At 41.8% G+C, this 21,537-nt stretch overlaps 1 protein-coding gene across 1 annotated transcript in view; it reads left to right on the plus strand.

The window, feature by feature from the left end:
• Positions 1 to 9,196: 9,196 nt before the first annotated feature.
• PAK5 (p21 (RAC1) activated kinase 5) overlaps positions 9,197 to 21,537 on the plus strand; it is a 41,498-nt gene continuing 29,157 nt past the window's right edge. The window contains exons 1-2 of the mRNA XM_030447264.1: positions 9,197 to 9,227; positions 13,002 to 13,216. Coding sequence (XP_030303124.1) covers positions 13,013 to 13,216 — 204 coding nt within the window. The 5' untranslated portion in view covers positions 9,197 to 9,227; positions 13,002 to 13,012. The remainder of the gene's footprint in view (positions 9,228 to 13,001; positions 13,217 to 21,537) is intronic.

Raw genomic sequence — 21,537 nt, forward strand, 5'->3', positions numbered from 1 at the left:
CAAGGGAGTTTTACTGGAAAATCTATTATACAGTCCAGTGTGCTGTGCATAATCATTTTAAAAGCCATTCAGGTCATCTTCTGCCTTTATCCTATAGAAGCTGGAAATAATTTAGAATACCCAGGTTGTCAGTCTGGCTGAGCTGAAGGCTGCGCACTGCATATGATTGCACAAGCCAGGGTGGATGCACAGGGAGCAGCTGAAGCCTGAGCAAAATGCAGAAGTGCATCAAGTGCAGACAGTGACTTACAGGGTATGTTGTAAAGATGTTGGTCATCCTTTTGAAATGTCTCCAACGATTTGAGTATCATGGCCATCTTAAGATCATGTTGATAAAACCTTTACATTGCCTTCTGAAGCACATAGTAAGACACCTCTGATGTCTACCCAGAGCATGGACAATTTTCAGATCAGCTGAATCACAAAGTGCCAGGGAATGTATTGAATCACATGTCCAAAAATTTGAGGAAAAAACCTGAGTTGACATTTAGAAGGTTTTAACTTAAGTAGCTTTTGAGTTCTGTGTTACTCCGTATTTTAGAATAAAAGAAAAATGGTGACAACAAAATTAAAGGTTTGGTAGGACAAGGGAAGAGAGAGTAGGAAAGGTTTGGTGTATTTCACTTGACAAAAACCTGTATTTTTCTTTCAGTAAGAAAATGCTTTCATTAGGGTCTGAACTACATTTATGTGCTTAGCCAGCAAATTTTGCAGCCCATATTCTCTATGGACAAACTCTGCCCCTCCCACCCAGCATAACTGTGTATTTCCTTAATGCATTTTTTTGCAGTCATTTTCCCCACTCATCTTTTGATTTCCCAGTTGTATCAGCAGCTTTGTTGGACTTGTTCCTTTACAATGAAGTAGAGAATTAATGAATGAATGGACAAATTAACCTCCCTGCCCTTGGAAACAGCAGTGAATGGAACCAGAGTCAGCACACAGAGATGTCTTTTTTGTTATTATTATTTTCTAATTGATGGTGTATTTTTGCTCCTGACACTCCAAGAAGGATCTGTAATCCAAAATACAAATATGCTAGGTTTATATTTTCCTGGGATATAAAAAAGAGGGCTCAGGGTCTGGCAGGCCACTGACACAATTTCCCTGGGTGAGGTGGGAGCCATGGACCATTGATTTTCAAGAGATTATAGCCAAGTTCTTCACAGTGTGCAGATTCATCATCTTCCCCATCTTCCCAGTAAATCAGATTTCTCAGAAAATACTTGGAGAAGATGTTGCCTTCTCTTGCAGACTTGTTTTTACAGTGGTGTTTTCTCAGTGAAGTCTCCTTTGGAGGTGCTTACAAAATTAGTTGGTCTGGAGTGCAGGATGGGGAGGGATGGTGCTGTGCTATGCAAGCAAGAACATTTCCTCTGGGAGAAGAGTGACAGAATTGTCTGGAAGTTTGGAAGCTGAGCCACCTCATACACATTGTTTTCTGGCAGCTTTTCTTGGTGTTTCCATACCAAGGTTTCTGGGAGTCATCTTATCTGGTCACAAAGTCACCAGGCAACCTCCTTTCCATTTTTTTTTTTTGTGTGTCTTTTGAGCTATTTCAAGTGAAATCCTGTATCATGGAGAGGCAAAACACGTCCTTCCCAGAAATGTAATAGGCCCAGCAAAATGCTGTGATTCATGTGAGTCCTTACTACAAAGAAAAGAATCTGAGCCACGTTCTGTTGCAGCGTTGCATTGTCTCTTGGGAGATAGTGGTGGTAACCCTCTGAGTTACAGTAACCTCTCCAATTGTTCAAAACCTACCTGCAATCAAAAAACATTCCTATTATAGTAATTGACAAATTGGAAACCAGTAAAATCTTCACAGTAGCATTCATCATTCTGGATTTGCATTGATTGTCCAGAGATAAAAATATGTGGGTTTTTTCATTCAGTTTATATTAAATAAAAATATTATCTATGTATAAGTATATATAATACATATTATTTATATAATAAATATAATATATTATATATTATATATGTATGTGTTTATTATATATATACACATATAATGTTATTTGTTTTTCTGTGGCTGTTCTCAAAACTTCCACTTTGGTTTCAGCATAAAGAATTTCCATTTCTCCCCACAACTCTTACCTCCCATTTGAACAGAGAACAAGTGAGACCCATCACTTCTAAACTGATGCCTGGAGATGGTAAAATACAGCATCTCCATGGCAAGGACACCTAGCTTGGAAAAAATCAGCTTTGAGGCATTCCTCAGTTGCAATTATTGATTGCCATGGATGATCCAAAGGGAGGAGAGCTGAGAGGGCATTGCTTTATAAACATTCAATGTTCTGTATAAACTTTCTGGAGGAGGTGATCAATAGTAAGCTCCAGCAAACCCTTTCAGTTCTCATTTTTAATACAGAAACCAAGTATTGTGTGACAGCAACTCAGTAGATTATAGGATAAGAACTGACTTTCAAACCAGTTTCTCAGCACAATGCAGAGTACGAAAAAGATGGCAAGATATGTAAGGAATAAAAATTTGAAGTAGTATCTATTAATTTGCAGTTTATTGTAGACTGCAGAATTACTTTTCCTTCAGTTATACATTAGAGTGAAACAGAGCAAAACCTGATACTGAGTTAGGAAACCCATGGTGATTACAGCAGGCTTGATGTTTGTCTTCCAGGCACTTTGTGTGGTCACATTAATCTAGAGACATGTTTGTTTGCATTTTAAAGATATTTTGATATACCAGATAATCTGATTTTCTTCCATTTCTTGGTAAACACAGGTTAGAAGATGCATATTCTCATCAGAGGCTTGCCAGTAATAATGCATTAGAAGCATTTGTTTCTGTTGGTCTTTCATTGGAGAGCAATTTGTATTACAAATGCTGTGGTAATAGAGCAGTTCCTGAGTCAGCACAGCCTGTGTTGGTTTAGACATAAGAAATGCAATCAATATTATTGTAGAAACAATCATCAAGTTGAACATGAACATAGCAGTGAGAGTTTATGGCAGGAGATGGGTTCCAGACCCCACATCCTAGGAATGGGTCTCAGTGGCCCTGCCCCTGTTACAGACATTTGTCCCCCTCCAGTCCTGTCTGTGCTTGCCTGTCCCATGGTACTCCCATGGTTGGGGCAGGCACCTTTCTTGAGCCCTTCCTATTGAGTCACTTTTGGTGTGCTCATGGATGCAACCAGCACAAAATAAATTGATTTTGAGGTGTGGAAACCATTTTGCATTCTTTTTTTTTTTTTTTTTTTTTTTTTTTTTCAAGTACTGTCTGTCTTTCACAAATAATTGGGATATGTCCAAAGTAAATATAGGGCACTTGTGAGGAGCAGTGTGGTGCTGGGCAGGAAGTGCAGTTCCAGAGGATTATAGCTAAAGCTTTACATGAGAAAACAAACCCCAAAACTTCAATGTCCACTTGCCCCCTTTGCTTTATTGTGGGTTGGTGCCATGCCAGTGGATTCTACTGGGGATATGGCCAGGAACACAGAGACACTGTAACCTGATGCACAATCAACCAGAGCAGTTTTCATAGGGCTTTTCAACTACTTCTCTCAGTCCTTTCTCTTGACAGATGTATGATACTATATTCCTGCAATTCGCCCTACAGTCAGTCACCTCAGCCTGTACAGAGATGTCAATTGTTACTAATACTCAGAATTAAATAATACTGTTTCACAACTCTGGTGCTGAGAATTCCTGCAGGCTTTCCTGATCTCTCTTTTCACTCCGTCTTCTCTACTGATACCTCATCACTTTCATTCTTGACAGTATTTCCTTCTACTTAAATTTTTTTCATAATTCAAAATACAGAAATGGAGTGGCTGCTTCAGACAGAGAAATAGCATATCTACATCATTTATAGTCTAAAACTTTTTATTTAAAAATATTAAAAATAATATTTACTCAGAAAAAACACTACAAATATTTTGAAGTTTCAGAAACAGCTTGAGATTTGGGGTGTCTATTAGTGGGTGCCTTACTTGATATGCCCTCCCTGTGGGTGTCCAGTGTTTTCTACGAAGTTAATACCATCAGTGATCTCAAGCTGAGCACCCAAACACCTATTTACTTTTGAAAATTCTGGAATATTTTCAGTTACTAGAGGTAGAAGCAATTTGAGTTATCACCACGGGCTGCTGAAGTTTTGGGCTTTTTTTCCCTCTTCAGTCTGCCCAGAGCTGTTGCAGGCTGAGCCGCTGCAGGAGCCTCTGTACGTGGCTGTAAGTGCGTGCACGTGTATAAGATAATAGAGAGTGACTGACTACAATATGTACGTTTAAGCTGCTCAGCTGAAAATTACTGAGCATTAAAATCCACTGGGAATGGCAGGACTTCTAAATTAGGAAAGCACATGTCAGTCAGGGTGTGGAAACGAGTCCTTGTACAGGAGTGGCTATCAATAAGAAGAATGAGTATTGGTCCCCAGAGTGCATCCGTCCTAGTTTGGCCACTCTGTACTGGCTTTTACTATTTCTCTAGAAGTATGCAGTGCTTTTTGTTGTTATCTTTTTTCCCCTGTCTTTGGTTCCATTGCACATTTCTGTACATCTCATGGACCAGCTTGATAGAGAGACACCCTGCTGTGCTGTGGTGAATGAGGGCATTTTCAACCATAAACAAGGTATTCTTGGTTTGAGAAGAAATGTGGACAATGACAAGTCCTGGGCTGTTTGTAATTGTTTAAATGTATTTTTATTATGTTATTACCATTATGTATCTCAATATATAATTATATTTATTATGTTGTGCAATGACAAAGGAACTCTGAAAAAATTGGTTGATTTAGCTGAAGGTTGAAATCAGCAGAATGCTGTAAGGTAGGAGGGCCTTTGGGAAATTCGGCATTTTCTACTTTTCAGGTGTGGTCTAGTCCATCAGTATGTGTTTTTCTGTGATTAAAACATGCTTTTTAATACTGCTTAAATGACTTATGGGTCTGTCCCATCTCAAAATGGATCAGACACCTTGGAACTTCATGGGAATAAGTTGAATCTTATTGACCATCAAGCTTTTTTGTTCCTAAAACTAACATAGATGTGCATTGAAAGTTTTATTTCTATACTTTCATTGAATTATAGAATTAATCTGGAAAAACTGTGGTCACAGGTGATAAATTATGCATTGGTAACACTATTTGTGTGCAGAAGAGCTTAGCAAGATGGTAGAAGACTCTCAAAATTTAGGCTGGTTGGGCTGACATAGTTAATTCAGGAGTTGTAGCTCCTTTCTGTTGCTGCTAGAAAGTCAATGTTTAAAATCATTATCCTGGTTGATTAGTAGGGTATGTCAGAACATTTTCTGAGGGTTTATTTTATCGTTCCCAAATTGAAATGCTCAAATCATAATTGAGAAAAGCAGAGGGCTAAGCAGGGATCACGGGACAAGGGGTCTCTAATTAGAGAGATGAACTGACCTGTTACTATCCTGCTGTTGTCCATCCGCATGACAAAATAATCAATATCCCTTCTTGGGGTCTGCAACTACCTCGTATCTAAAGCAGTAACAAGATCTTCCTCTACATAAGACCAATAAATGAATGAATAAACACAAGGCAAGACTGCAGGACTTCCCTGCCTGTGGTTAGAGAGTGCCCTGGATGCAGCTACCCCACTATGTTCCTGCATGCCCTGTATTCATCTCTATCCTGTATATCCAGAAGGATCCTCTGGGAGTTAGGGTAGTATTCAGGAGTATCTTATCTGAGATGTTAAACATGATTTCTCCTCTGTCCCAGAGTCACAGTGTTGTGTCTGGCCTGACCAGAAACCAGTGCCATTTTAAAGAGTTTCCATTAGCTTTTCTGGCTTGTTCAGTCTGCTCTTCTTTTCCCAGGCATTGTTTCATCTCTTGAAAAATAGCATAGTGTTTTCTGTACTTTCAGTTTAAAACAGAAGTATTGAGGTAAATTCTTCTAAAAAATATATGCCTGCAATTAAGGCTCACTTTTTGCAAAGGAAACAGGCTCTGTAGCCAGCTGCACAGGGTCCCTACTAGGAACCTTAGAACCATCCTTAAAGCACACGAAAAGGAAATACAAAACTATTGTTCTGATATTCCTTATTAAAAAAGAAAAATTAAGAATTTTTATTTCTTTTTATCCCAGTATAGATACATGGATATGTGTTGGTCTCCTTCTGTTTGCTGTTGCAGCATTTGAGCTGGAGGAGAACCAGCATCATTTTTATCTTTCACTGACAGAGTATTTCTTAGCAATTTATGCTGCCATCACACCATACCAGACATTTGCTTTCTCCTTGAGATTGAATATCAGCCCAGCTTACATTTATCTGGAGTACTGGCTATGCAAGCTGGCTTGACACGTTAATTTAATTTGTGCTTCTCTATTCATACTCTTTCTATTACAATCAAATATCAGGAAAGGTTACAATTAATCAGAGCCCAGGAGCAGAAGCTGGCGAAGCTATTGATGTATTGCTGCAGTTTGTTTGCTCTGTAGGGGAGTAACTGAGGTCTTTGTGCTAGGGAAAACAATTATTAGCGAGCAAAAATTATCCAAGGGAAGTTACTTGCATCCATCTCCCAATTTGCAGTCTGTGTTTCTAACAGTTTTCTTAAGAGTTCTTAAAAATGAAGCATTTCATTTACATTTTTTGGGTGTGTAGCTGCCCTGGGGGAAAGTGTTTTTATGGGACACTGGGTGGTTCAGGCCCTTACTGCTGCTCTACACTAGGGGCTGGCTGATGATACTCATGTGCAAGAAGACATCTTCCAGATGTTCATGCTAATAACATGTCTTTTCCTGAGGGGAAAGGGCTCTGCTGCTGCTTGCTCAGCAAAGAAACCACAGGGAATCCCTGCAGAAAAAAAAAAACAGGCTGATGGACTTAATGTAGTGTGTGCGTCTTAATTGAAAATGAACTAATTGCTGGTTATTTAAAAAAGCAAATGTGTTTCTGGGCTGAGGTGGACAGTGAACACCAACCCCCTCCTGAGGGAATATTTACAGCCCAGCTGTGTGCTTGAGCAACATAAGAAATTCTTGCAAGCTTCCCAAGGCAGCTGATGCTGTTCCTGGACACAGATTATCTCCTTAGGTTAGTGGGACACAGCATCTGCCTGCTGGAATACTCAAATTAAAAAAACAGAGTTTATGTAGCTATGGTATACAGTCATTAAAAGCTCCATTTTAAAGTAAAAATACTCATCTCACTTTATTATTCAAGTTACTAAGTGTACAAGGTTATTGAATGTTTTTATGCTCAGTCTGTGGGATCACCTGGGATGATGAATGCCATTGTCAGTGCTTTGCAGATGCACTTGAGGCTCCTTGGTAGGTTCTAGGATTACAAGACAAAAGAAGCCTCTCCAACTATCCTGGTTTTCATCCTAAAAGAATAGATACTGGGAGGAGAAGAAAAGGTAACTGATGTTTTCATTGGGAGCAGGGTCTGGCACTCAGTAAGTCAGGCATGAGCAAACTTTCTCATATTTGGTGGGTTGACTGGATTACTCTTACTCAGGATATGACAAAAGACACGAAATGTGATTAACTTTAGTATTGAAAGTGTCCTTTTTTCCTTTTATTTCAACTGCCTTGGGTTTTACATGCTCTAAGTGGGAAAATCTATTCTTTGAGGCTAATTGTAGAAATTTGGACTTCCAGCTTTTCAGTTCATTAGTTTCCCTGAGTACCCCCGATCTCAGGTAGAGGGTAGGGACAGCCCACCAAAACCCCAGGATGGGGCCAGGTGTATGAGTCTGGAGCAAACAGAGCAACCTCTGAACATGAGCTTAAGGGTAGGAGCTGGGTAAGGCTTTACTTTTTTGTGGGAAGGCTATTGCTGGAAATCCTGCCCTGAGCAGAGACACCCTCATGGGACAGGATCCTGAAATAATACTGCCTCCCTCTTACTCCAGGATAGGGCTGTACCTGTAGGTTCTTCTTGCTGGAAAATTGCCTTCATTTGTGACCATAAGGCATCTCAGTGATGGTGCTGTATCTGACAGATGGCGTTTGCTTTACTGCTCCATGTCTCACACCTTGCTTGGGCAGTATCTTGGACACAGGGAATTTTCTCTGTGTGTTGGGGACCTGGTCTGTTGTTGGAGGTCGTGCATGAAATGTGGACTGGTTCACAATCCCACGGCACTGTGGTGCTCAGTGACTTATTTCTGTGCATAATGAAATGAAAAAAAGCCAAGTTTGGCACAGACCTAGCAGGCAGGGTGTGCTGGTTGGCCCGTAACTCAGTTTGTTAGGTGCTGCAGTAAACAGTGTTATGGGCATGATGCATGATTGCTCATGTAGCACCCTTCCAGCCTTACCTCTGTTCCCGATGGAGCTGGCTTGTGGCTGTTCAGCAGGCAGGTACTCCTTTCTTGGGTAGAGTCTTGAGTATCACAAATATTGCCAGTATAAAAGATTTTTGGGTAGGTACCTCTACATGTCAGATGATCATGCATTTGTCCTGCTGTCCTGATTCATTCCCCATTCACAGCTGGGACCAGTGCTGCTGTGTGTTACTCAGCTATCATCAGCAGGAGAGGTGGTACAGTAGTCTGATTTTTTCCACCAGTATTGTGTTTTCCTTCAGTGAATGTCACATCCATATTTCTTTTTCCATCATGGCTTTGGCAATGGAAGTCCCTTTCTTCTTGCACCATAGTTAGACCACGTGTTGGAGGAGCCTCACAGGCTGGAGCTGAATACAGCTGAGAGAGTCTTTTCTCTTGGCTCCCCTACTTAAGAGCAGACTTACTTTTGGTCTCATGCCATCATACTTGCTAAATTGTTTGTTGCAACTGAAGGGACTACCCCCTTCAAACCTCCCATTTATAAATGCAAAGTGCATCATTTCAGCATAAGTGAAGTCTCTCTACAGAAAAAGAAACCCAACATTGAAGCCACATAATGATGAATTCTGGATTTTCCTTCCCCCAGAGCTAGCTCAAGCTCACAGCAATCAATAGTAGCTGTTGTTAGGACGGGGTTCATCAGAGCCCCTTGTTTTAATTATCACCTTGTGTCACGTATGTGGTGTTGAGATGACAGAATCATAGAAGGGTTTGGTTTGGAAGGGACAGGCTATTCATTGGCAAAACACATTAAAGTAGAGGACAGACATCCTGATTGTAGTCATCCCCACAAAGATAGCAACAGATTTGGAGTATAACACCTCATTTCCTTTCATTCTGTGTGGGCGAGCACAGGACTGAGAAATGGCATTTACTGAGACCTGGCAAGATCATGGATATGTTGGAGGCTGTCAGAAGGAATTAAGTTAAGGGTGAGCACCCTGGCATGGGGGAGGTTGGGTGAGGGTGCACCAGGGGCAGCCCCTCAGCCTTTTATCTCACTTTGCCTCTGCTAAATACAGACAATTGCCCTGTTGATTGTGGGATGTTTTCCTAACTTAATGCTATTAGAAAATTAGTATTCCGTAGTGACAACAAGAGGCTTGCTATTTTGCATGACAGAGAATGGATAGGTGCCTGAATGAATTTCTTTAGTAAAATGTGATTTGTGTTGTGTTAGACATTTCCTAACACCTGTGTTGTGTAAGTGCTATCTGGCATCCTGAGGAGCTGTAGAGGTCCAGCATTTGTCTTCCCAGCACTTAACTCTCCAAGGCTTATCAATTTGTTTTAGAAATGAGAAGTACCTTTCTCAGTTATTCACCTTTCCATGATGCTTTCTCCTTCCACACCTGATTAAATAAGTGCTTTATTTTTTGTATCACATCAATAAATCTATGGCACAGAGATTAAATAGTCTCTCCTAGAGATCTAAGGAGAAGTGCATCGTTAGGAACTTGTAATTGTTCTTACAAGCCAGTAGCAGGAGGTTTCACTGGCTTGGCATCTCTAAACCTGCATTCTCAGACAGATAATGAAAACAAAAACATTCTGGTTCTTTGGAAGAAATCAGGAGAAATGGTTTCCTTGTGGTTGATGTGTATATTAATTACAGTTATTTAGAGGGACCATGATTGGGGGGGGGGTCAGCTTTTCTCTGCAGTTAAACAGAGATACCTCGCTGGCTGATGAAGCAAAGCAACAGTGCAGCATTTGTTACTGATACCCTTTAAGAGCTGGTTGAGGCTGTGTTTCTTTTACTAACACCAAGAGACTGTTTGCAGCAGTAGGCCAAGTGGCCCTGAGGTGAGTCCTACCCCACTCCCATGGGGCTGAGGCCACCATCAGCCAGTTGTCTCACTCACCTTCCACAGGCCACAGCCCCATGAGGCATGTTCTCCAACCACCTCTCTAACCACCAAATGCATTTGTGCATTTGCCCACATGGCAGAATCCATCCCCTACTGTGTAAGATGCCAATTTTATTCCCTGTCTCTCTTGCTATAGCTTCACAGTTGATTCAAGATGATAGAAACCTGAGCTGCAGTTAAAAGAGGGGAGCAAGAGCCATTGCCCAGGCCTCAGACACCATCCCCAAGCAATAATGAGGCCTTGGCACAGGTTTGAGACTAAAACATACGCTTGAGAAAGTCCTGCTAGGCCAAATTTCTAGCTGAAGTGATATCCAAACAGGAGAGGGCAATATTTCAAAGAGCAATTTAAAACCAGAAATATAATATCACATTTAATTAATCTGCTGTATATTTTTACAAAGGCAACATATAGTATGCTGAGTGATGTGCTTTCATTTATCTAATGTTGTTGAGGGGCTCTTAGAAGACTTTAAGCATCCAACAGCTGCATTAGGGTCCAAGTACTGGCATTGATCAGATGAAGAAGTACATGTCTAGAGCTGATGGTTTAAAATGTGACTCCAATAGGCCTCATAGATCCATATCCCAGAGGGTGAATGAAATCAATCCAGTGCCATTGATCTGCAGCTGGCTGTGATTTGCAGAGCCCTGATGACGAGTGGTGAATATGACCTGAACTGCTGGCTGCTTCTGTTTGAGCTTTCAAAATAAATAATCTTTGACCAGAGGCCAACCATGACAGCTTTGGGTTAGTCTGGAAACACTTCTGCAAGTGCCATAAGGTACATGACATGCCACTGACATTAAAAAGATCACAATATTGGAAATGGAAAATGGGCTAGATAGCAAGGTAATGGTAAGAGATTTCAGGAGAGGAAGATCCCAGAACTAACAGAGATGGAGAGAGGCTGTCAAAAAAGCAGAAGTTGGAGGGAGTTCAGAGAAAGGGAGCAAAGCCAGAGGTGAGACCTGTGAAGAAGGAAGGTCTGCTTCATCTAAAGAAAATACACACGAGGGAGGCATAATCGCCTGTAAACACACAGAAGGGACTTAAAAAGCAGCCAGCAATCAATTTTCAAATAATGGACTTGATCTTTAAATAAACTAGTAAAAGGGAATGAGGGTGGAACAAATACTTGATTTATCATCCCATCTTTTTCTGCAGCAGCAGCAACACAGTGCTGTTCTTTCATGAGCTTCTCCTCTCCGCCTCCTGAATCATAAAGTTAGGGCAGCATCTTTACAGCTGAGTCTCTCCCATGATACTACAGGTTTTATAGAACTGCTAGCCTCCTCACCCAGCTGCTACTCAAGGGCTTACCAAGACCTTCTTGCAATGGCCATGAGATCAAGGATGAGGAAAGCAGGCAGAGGAGTTTTTCAGGACAGGATTTCACTGAAAAATAACAGGACCTCTGTCTGTTTCCCTGAGGCCAGGAATGGAATTTCTCTGTGCCTTCCATGACATAGTTCTGGAGTCCTTCAGAAAATCAGTTCTGAACTGGCCTCAATAAAACCATTAGGCTCATTTTGTCATAAGGTTGGGCCCACCAAACCCAAGGGTTAATCCAGAATGTGAGTATATTCGCTATTTCTTACGCCAACAGTGAAGAATGTATCTTTAGTTTGCAGTTCATGCCTCTTTCCACTTTGCCTCTGAAACCTCTCTTGCTCCAGCTATCTGCCTGTGCTCCTTGTGTGCCCTGCAGACCCTCCTGCTGCCTTCTTCAAGCTGCTCAGGAAGGACAAAGCAGACAGAAGAAAGTCAAACAAAGCCCTTATTATCAGGAAATAACTACATAGTTTACCAAGACACTCACTTTCTGTAAAGTGCTGTAAGAGGTAGTGTTACCAGACAGCCAGGAGAGCCCAGATCTCATCAGTGATGCAGAAGCTGGGAAGGTCAGGTTTCTTCTACCAGCCTCCAAGTTCCTTGCTTTGCACAGTGTTGGAGGGACTCCTTTCTTTTACACACCACCTACACAGAGACCAAAGGAGCTGGTCCTTCCTCCAGGACCTTAGAAGAAGTAGGTGTCATGAATCCCACCTGAGCCTGCTGGCACCCACCCAGGCATAACCCAACAGCTTCCAGCACTGGGCTCTCTGAGCAAAGCATTTCTCTTTGAAGGAGAGGTCAAGCCATGTAAATATGGTGATTATAACAGCTGATACCTGATACTGTTTATAAGCAAGACCTTTTACAAATGCAGATGAATACCCTTAGACCAGGCTAGAATTAGATCTGAGCTCTGTCTGTTTGCATCACTGGAACGGTGCAGGAATAAATCGCTCTTTCACTGCTGCTGGGTGAAATCTAGATACAAACATAACAGGGCCAAGCTCCCACCTGGGATAGGTTGTCTTTTGTCCAAGATCTGCCTATAGATTTAAGCTGCAAAGCCGTGTGTGCATTTGTTGTTATGGTGTGTCCTGGCACAGCTTCCCCACACACTCCTCCAAGCACAGCCCTACGCTGCTGCTGGCGCTGTTCAGATCTGGGAGCTTCCACGGGACACAACTCACAGCATGAGCAGATAGCAGCAAGAAAGGCATAAAGTAGCTTTCTGTCCTGGGAATAGCTATTTCCTTGCTTCCTAAGGTATTATGAACACACACTGATTAGAGACTGGGATGATTTCTTAAAATTTCAGGTCCTGTGAGGTCATACAAGTGCTTTTCTTGCCCAGAACTCAAAGACAGTATGTGTGGAGTAAAGTTCACCTATTTACCTGGCTAAAATTGTGCAATAGAGGATGGCTGCCCATTGCAACAAAGCCTAAAGATTTTTTGTTGCTTTTTTTTTTTTCCTTTCTTTCCCTATGATTTCTCCAGATTTTTCCACCATGTTTGGAAAGAAGAAGAAAAGGCTTGAAATTTCTGGGCCCTCTAACTTTGAGCATCGGGTTCACACTGGCTTTGACCACCGGGAGCAGAAGTTCACGGGGCTACCTCAGCAGTGGCACAGCTTGCTGGCAGACACAGCAAACAGGCCAAAGCCTATGGTGGATCCCTCATGCATCACTCCCATCCAGCTCGCGCCTATGAAGGTATAGTGCAAAGTCACTTTGGAATTTCCTCACCTACCTTTGATTGCATGTTAACCTTCAGGAAGTAACACAAATAGTGGCTGTCCTGGGAGGCCGGCACAGCTGGGGAGTGTACAAGTACAGTGAGAGCTGGAAATCCAAATATTTATTGGTAGAGCTGCAAGGGAAAAGAGTTATGTGTATAAGGCTTCTGTGTGTGTCCCAAAAGAGTGTGAGTCATGGGTCTTGCAGGGACCACGGTTTCAGGCTCCCAGGCTGCAGAAAGAAAAGCCAGAAGTCCCAGTGGAGGCCCAAAACGATGCTTTTCTGCGCCATAAATCTCCTTGATAATTAATTTAAGAACATTGCTTTAGGCAAAGGCAGTTTGGAGCAAGGGAGAAAGGGAAAAGTACATCAAAGGAAAAAAATTAAATTGCTTGTTCAGCCGGGCAAGGAGCATCAGGGATGGATCTCATTGCCACCCGCCACTGCCTGGAGGGGGTAACACAGGTGATGGAGCTGAGCACCTCACCGGGTGGTAAAATGAGGGTACACGGTCCCAGGTAGTGGCTTGGGAGGTCCTGGCTGGCCAGTTGGGGAAAATTTGGCCCAGAGGGTAAAGCAGCACTGGGCAAGGTACCAGCACAGCTCTGGGATCCCCCTCCTTAGAGGCATAGGATTCAAGCAGGCACATTTGCCTGATTTAGCAGTGTTTCTCCACATGCTAACACCCCAGCAAGTAGCACCTGCCATGAACATCTCCCCACATGCAGCTGCAAAATGAATTTAGGATTTCATTTTCATGTGGATTTTTCCGCAGCAATAGGCGCTGTATTTATATTTGATAAGTGTTCTTTGTTAAAATTACATTTACTGCCTGCTCCTGAAGGACATTCATCACTTGCTCATCAGGACTGTTCGGTGCTGCTACAGGACAAAAAGGGTAAAACTGGATTTTTTTTCTGTAATAAAATACCTTACAGTATAATAAAGGCACAGAATAATGAGTGAAAAAAGTAGGCAAGCCATTTCCTGTGATGGAAGGAGAGCAACTTTCTTCCACAGCCCTTCTTAATCCCAAAAATATCCCTGGATGTTTTGACATGAATGCATAAAGATGTTTTAAAATTAAAAAACAACAACAACAGCAAACCAACACCACACACACAAAAAAACCCCAAAACCAAAAACCAGTTTGTTTTCTATCTTGCAGCAGTACCATATCTTTTCTGCAGTTCTGGAGCCATAAATCTATAAGCTTCATAAGTTTTAAGGCTGCTTGGTTTTAAGGCATAGCTTGGGTCAGGTGTGGAGGCACAGTGAAACAATACACACTACAGAGGTAAAGGATCAAGCCCCAGATGAGTAACTGCTGCATTTTAAAGAGAAAATCACTATCAGTTTTTTCCAATAAATTCTTACTTTTCTGTCTGTATGTCAGAGGTCTTCATATATCAGGCATCTATGTATGTGCATATATCAGGGGTGCACTTTTGAATTAAACCATCTCATGCCAGGAAAAACTGGGGCTGGGAGCCAAAATGCAACTCTGATACTGAGCTTGTTCTTCCAGGGTAGCCTGGGGCATGGTGGTAATTGATGCAGCCATGCATCCCACAACATCTTCCCAGGATGCATGTCCCTGGGACAGGATGCTTTCAAGCTGGTTCCCATCTCAGCAGTGGCTGTGGAGCTGAGCATGAAAAAGTCCATCTGTAGAGGGACCTTCAGGAAGGGTTTTCTGCTTAAATGGAAAATGAGAATTTGGAAGGTTACCCAAATTGCAGTTAATTACATGCCACCACTCCAAAGGTATAGTTAGATGAGGAAATGGGGTTAAGACTGAAGGGTTCAAGAAGTTGTGCCTTCACCCTCCAGTTACTTTCCATGTTAGAGACTCAATTACAGCCTATTAAATGCACTTCCATAACACTGCTAAAAAGAGCAGGTTAATTTTAATAGCAATTAAGAGACAATGACTGTCACCTGAGAATGTTCTTTTAATTCTATTGCAAGATATCATTTTATTGTATATTTATTAAGACTTAGCCTCCCTCCTTTTGATTTAAATTATTCTTAGTTTGAAACTAAGAATATTTAATGTTGCTACACTAGTTCAGCATAACCATTTGATTTAGACAATGCGTGCACATGCACTGGCACCTTTAGTTCTGTTGGGAGGTTATTTAGGCACTGATGTTTCCATAACTTCAGTGAGAACACTTACAATTTCTGAAGTTAGGGACCAAAGACTCCAAGATTTCAATGTTGCTTACAACTTTTCTCTTTTCAAGTCAGCAGTTGAAAGTTTAATTAACTCACTTGTGAATGCACTGAGGTGTAGCAGATTTGTGATTGTGTCCTGAGTATTAAGATGGGCTTAGGAATTTTGCCAGAGTTAGTTCATGTGGTTTCATGTCATACAGCAGCTTTGTAACGCTGCTATTTCTGCACTTCCAAAATCATTCTCCATCCAAGTATTTCAGTATTGACTACCTGTATAGTGTGAGGCAGAAGTGTTTCTAATAGGTGCTCCTTCATGACTGAAGAGTGGCACAGATCGTAGAGGTAGCCTTTGAGAGAACAAGTTCTTGTTTTGGAGGCAGAGTTGGTATTTGCTTGCTTTGGACTATACTGAAAGCTGAAGAAGAGTAAAGGAAAGACTTTTTCTTGACTTCTGTATATTTTGCAGCTTTCCTGATTAGTGGATTTTTTTTGTTTCTCAAATCTACAAAACAGATAGGATCTGATGGTAAGTAGTGTATACCTTTGGGAAAAAACAATTATTGCTGAATATTCTCATCGCTTCATCTGAATTCAAAGGCAGGAGCAGTGATGATGAAGAGGCAGTATTCTGGGCTCCCAAATATCCTGGGGGATGTCATCCCCCTGCCTCTGCATTGGCTGGGATGAAAGGCTTGTGGTGCTTTTGCACCCAGGGTCGTGGTGGCTTGTCATGATAATATCAGCATTTGAATCCAAACCTGAGCTGACAGTACAAATTCATTCATTTCAACTACGAGGAGAGACAATAATGGGATTCCCTTTCTCGGTGTGAGTGACCCAGATACTGGCGGAGTATTGTGTATTTCAGATGCTAACACCAGTCAGTAAAATGCGACAGAAAATTTCATGAAAAATAGAAGGCGACAGTGATCTTGATCAGTTTGGGGTGTAGAGACAGAGGGGGTTGAAAAAAAGCTGATTTTTTTACTGAAAACACCTCTGCATGAAAAATGTGAACCATCTGCATCTTCTTGCACATAAAATAGGCTTCATGTAGTCTGAGATGCTGCTGCCAGACCTTTTAGTCTGTTTGTTTCAGTATTTTGTTGGTATCCCACATGTACCTGAAACTCATGGTTTGCTTGTTTGCCCTCAGCACACAATGTGCTTGGCCTGTCATCACTGATGCACCACACAGGAGTTGCAGTTTGTTGCCACCCTTTGATTTTTTGAAAGCTTCAGAATCAATGACAAAGCAGATGCATTGTCCTTAGGCAGTGAAACTTACACATCATGGTTTGTCTGCTCTTCTCAAAATATTAGGAAAAAAACCCACCAGAATCCTTATTTAGGGGAATTTTGACAAAAGAGATTAGCATTGACTTTGTAAAGAGCTTGAATGTCTGCTGCTGTCAGTGGGAGCAGTATGGCTCTGAAGGCTTGTTAAATCCCTTCTCATGTTTTCTGGTGCAGCAAAGAGCTGCATGTCCTCACTTCTGTCAAGTGACATGTTATATTGAAGTTATTAAAAATGCCATTTCTTTCTAAAAAAAAAACACAACAGTGGGGTTACTCTTCAGGTGTCTATGAAGCCTCCATCACTTTGTTTTTGTTGAGGCTTTGCATAATCTCACCCATCCACACCATCAACAAGATCTAGGTGCCCATCTTGAGGATGTCATGGTGGTGGGCTTTTCCCTGAGTAAGGAGGGGAGGTAGCTGTGAGTATTCAGGTGGCCAGATATAGAGACATCAAGAGGACTGAATTCATCCTACAGGTACCACCGCACGTCCTTCTCCCCTGAGCACGTGGCAGTAAATCTAACCATGCTGATGTGGTGGAACATCATGGTTTTTGAATTTTCTCCCCCATTTTCTTCCCTTGGAAACACAGGGTGTAAGGGGATCACTGCTTTTAGCTGCCCTGTGATGTCCGACATGCACTGTGGTGAGCATTTGCACAGCTTGGCCATGCAGAGCGAGATCCTCAGCTCAAGATTGATACCGTATTGGCAGCAAAATGGAAGGTGCCTGCCTCCTCTGTGCCTTGCAGGTTGAGCTGCTTTAAGAGTAGAGGAAACATCATCCTTTCCATCACTTCACCAACATGCCCTTGAACGCCCCATGGCTAGGCTGAGATGTGCATTAATTTGGGATGCACATTAATTGTGCCATTAACCTGCAGCAGTTCATTTACCTGGTGTCCTGCAATGCATTGGTGTTTCAGGGCAGAGCATTTCTGCAAGGGACAGACCAGAAGGTTGCTGGCTTTTCTCTCTCACTTTCATCCTCATGTTTCAAGTTGTATAACCTATACGGTTTGTCTTACTGGTTTTAGGCGTTTTTTCTTACTTCTGCCTCTAAAACCTTGACCCCAGTCCTGGCAAGTTAACTGTAATTTTAAAAACTTTTTAAGCTTCTACTGCTGTATTTCTGCCTCTCTACTACTCTGGAAAAAAAAATAATCAGAAAATTAGTTACTAGTTATGGCCCTTTTAATAGCTCAGACATGAATCTTCAAGTTTCTGTTTACTATGCATGTTGATAGAAAGAAAATCAGGTGTTTTTTTCTTCCCCATCCTATCTGGTTTCCTGAAGTATTTCCAGCACTGAAATTCAAGCTGGATTTAAGGTGGCTTTTTTCCCCTTCATTTACATACTTAGGTGGAAGTCACAAAGTGTTTGCACAGAGCTTTGCGCAGTCATGCTGAGTGGCCAAAGACCTCAAGGAGAGATGACCTGGGACTCTTGTCTGGGCCTGAGTGGTCAGAAATGTCCAGCTCTCATTAGGTGAATCTCAGCCCTCTCCTCCTGCTGGAATTGCACATCGGAATTGCCTGACCAGGAAAAGGGGGTTTTAGAAATTAAGAGCTGTAGAAGGCTTTGCTTACAGCGTGGGGGCAGATAGACAGAGCAGTGGTTTTACTGACCTATCTTCCAGATTTTTACCTCTTCTTCTTGATAGCTACTTCTTCTAATTTATTCCTCCCGTGGTACCTCTTTAGATGAGACATTCTGAAGTTCTTGCTTTAAGAAGGCTGTCTCCTTCCCATCCCACCAGGATGCTGTGGACCCACAGCGCTGCTGCTACTGGGACAGGAGCTGGAAGGCTGCTGACATCTTGTGGACATTCCTTGTAACCACATAATCAAAATTCGTCCTTAATAACTGATGTCTCCCACATTTGATCTGGCATGTGCTCAGCCATGAGGAGAGAAAGTGGAGGGGGGCATCTCCATAACAGGCAAGAGCCAACACCTTGCACCACAGGAAATTCTCAGTGAAATAAAAATATTTTTCCAGCACATGTGGTTGAGAAGTGGGACTGGAGCCAAGAGGGGATATGGGATCTCTTAGCTTTTGGAGAGGGCAAAACTTGATGAACAGCCTGACTGGACTTCACATTAGCCCTACTCTGAGAAGGAGGTTGGACAGGATGACACCTGCTGAGGTGTTCAGCCTCAGTTCTTCTGTGATTTATTTTACTCTATCAGTGGTTATGGTCAGATTTGCAATTGTCCTGTAAGGGAGCCCCACTTTCAGTTTATTTTGATCACTAAGCAGGAGTGCATTTGCTGCTACATGGTGCCAGAAGAAACTATGGCAAGATGCTCAATAGACGCTTTTTCTTTCAAAGGGGTGATTCTTCACTCTTGAGGCATATTTGATTTACCACATTTTTAAGTGACAATACTACTTCAGTTAATCTCCATACCCCCTGTACAGATATAATACAAAGATGCCACCTAGTGTCCTTGCATGTGTCTTACTGCAACATTCACTTGGTCTGAGAAGAACCAAGTTGCCAAATTTTTAATCGATATCACTGGGTTAATATGTTCTAAAGACTACATTACACAGAGGAAATTACTTTTGGTTTTGTTTCTGATTGTATGGTTTCAGAAAATGATAGGGTGGTATGTAATTCCTTTAGAAGGATATTGATTACTGCTGCTGTGAGGTTGAGTTCAACAAGTGAAAAAAATGCCCAGATAAAAGAATAGGAAGAAATATTTCGGATTAGTAATCCATTTTCTGGAAAGTGCAGTTTCACAGTTTCAAGTGTTGGCTGGAAGAGGATGTATTGGAGATCAGATGATGTTGTCTTTCAGGCTATTTTGTGAAAATGTTGAAATATTTTGCTTTCAAAGATCAAAACAGTCTTAGATGAGAAGTTCTCTGAGAAGCAGCCCAGAGCAAGCCTGTTACAAGTAGCTTGTCTTCTGGCAGCCACCATTGTGGGAGCTGCCATCCCTCTCCATTGGTGGATCCTGGGCAGGGAGGTCAGGTGAGGTGAAAAACTGCCCAGGGACAAGTTAAGGGAGGTGAGTTCTATTGTTCCAATAATCCCCGCTTCGCCTTTCTTTGCACCCTCCTCAGGTCTTCTCCATACCCATATCCATATCCATTCAGTAACATTAATAAATCTTCATCTATCAAAAGTACATTAATGGATGCATGGATTTTTTTACTACAGTGTTACACTGGCAACTGGAGTCATCATAAAACCAAGCCAAGCCTGTCAGTATTTAAGAGGCATTTGGACAATTTCCTTAATTGCATGCTTTAACTTGATCAGCCCTGAATTAGCCAGGCAATTGGACTAGATGATAATGGTCGCTTCCTTGCAACTGAAATACTCTGTTCTGTTCTATCCTATCCTGTCCTATCCTATACTATCTTACGGAAGCACCTATTCCCATTGTGCTTTTACCTGATGCATTCCCAGTTCTTTGTCGTTCTGAGTTTCTGGCTTTCTGAACATTAAAGTTCCAAATCAACTTTTTAGCAGCATTTTCATTTTCCTAACATTGCACTTCACCCTATTGAAGTACCTCATCCAGCCTGACTTGATGTTGTTTCTTCAGACTTTCATTTGTAGAAGAAAAATTAGCATAATTATTGTTTCAGATTGACTCAAACCACAAAATGTTCCTCAGTTTTTCAGCTAGTGAACCGAAGAATCAATTATTCACATTTGGAGTATCTGTCTGTAGCTGAACTGTAGATGCCAGCAGCAGGTCTTCCAAGGAAGACCTGGCCATCCTAGAGAAATACAAGGGTTGCAAGTGAAAAAAAATCTCTCCCACCACACAGAATAAATACTACAGGTATGGCTGGATAGCAAACGATGCTTTGGTCTGTGTTGGACTGTGTACACAAGTTCAGGACTGCCCTAAGACTTCAAGTGCATAATTTTGCTCTTCTGCATTGAATGGGTGGTCATCAGTTACCTGCTGATCATGTCCCTCATCTAAAAGGTCCCCAACATCCCCAAGGAGCTTGTGCTACTATTAGCCTACTCCTGCAGATACTTGATGGCAGGCTTGCCCCTACATCTGCACAGTCCTGAGTTCGTGAAACCCTTCCCTGGAGTAGTGTCAGAGTTTGCCCTCTGCAGGATGGAGATCTAAGGGTGTTTCTCATAAATCCTTGGCCATCTTTTTACTTCTGTGAGGCAAAGTAGTTTTCTCTAATACAGTTAGTAAAGTATTTTTTTTAATACTGTTTGCATTTTAAGTAATTGTAGTGTTGGACTAATATGAGGCACACTTTAGTTTTATTAGTGAGAGCTCAACATGGGCAGGCAAAACTTTGCAATATGCTAAGTAAAGATTGAAAGTAAATTTAAAGTTCATGATCTATGTCTGCTGGAGCAGACTGCTTTAGAGCTCCAGAAACACATTAACCTGTAACACATAAGAGAGACAAAGGCAGTGACAGCATTTCAATTGAATCTAGTTTCCTCTGGGAATACCAGACTGGGAATACTCTCCAGGTAGTGCTGAATAACCTGAAAAGAGCCAGGAATTAGATCCTGAGCAAGAACATTCATAATCAGGTTCTTTTTTTAATGTGGAAGTTAGTCCCTGAAGACTTGTTCCAGTAGCTCCTCTAACTTTCTTCCTTGCCTTGATAAATGAGCCACGATCCCAGCTTGCTGCCGGGAGTTGGAAGGCTCTGGCTCCATTGCTTCTAACATGGTTGCTGTTTCCATTTCTTTTACTAAGCGTTTTTCCTTCAGAACTTTCCATGTACTGATCCATAAGGTTTCTGAGGATTTGGGGCAACAGAGGTGGTGCTTCAGGGTGGCTGCTGCAGCAGTAGGGTCTTTC

This window comes from Calypte anna, chromosome 3 (assembly GCF_003957555.1).
Source record: "Calypte anna isolate BGI_N300 chromosome 3, bCalAnn1_v1.p, whole genome shotgun sequence".
NCBI classification, from domain to species: Eukaryota; Metazoa; Chordata; class Aves; order Apodiformes; family Trochilidae; genus Calypte; species Calypte anna.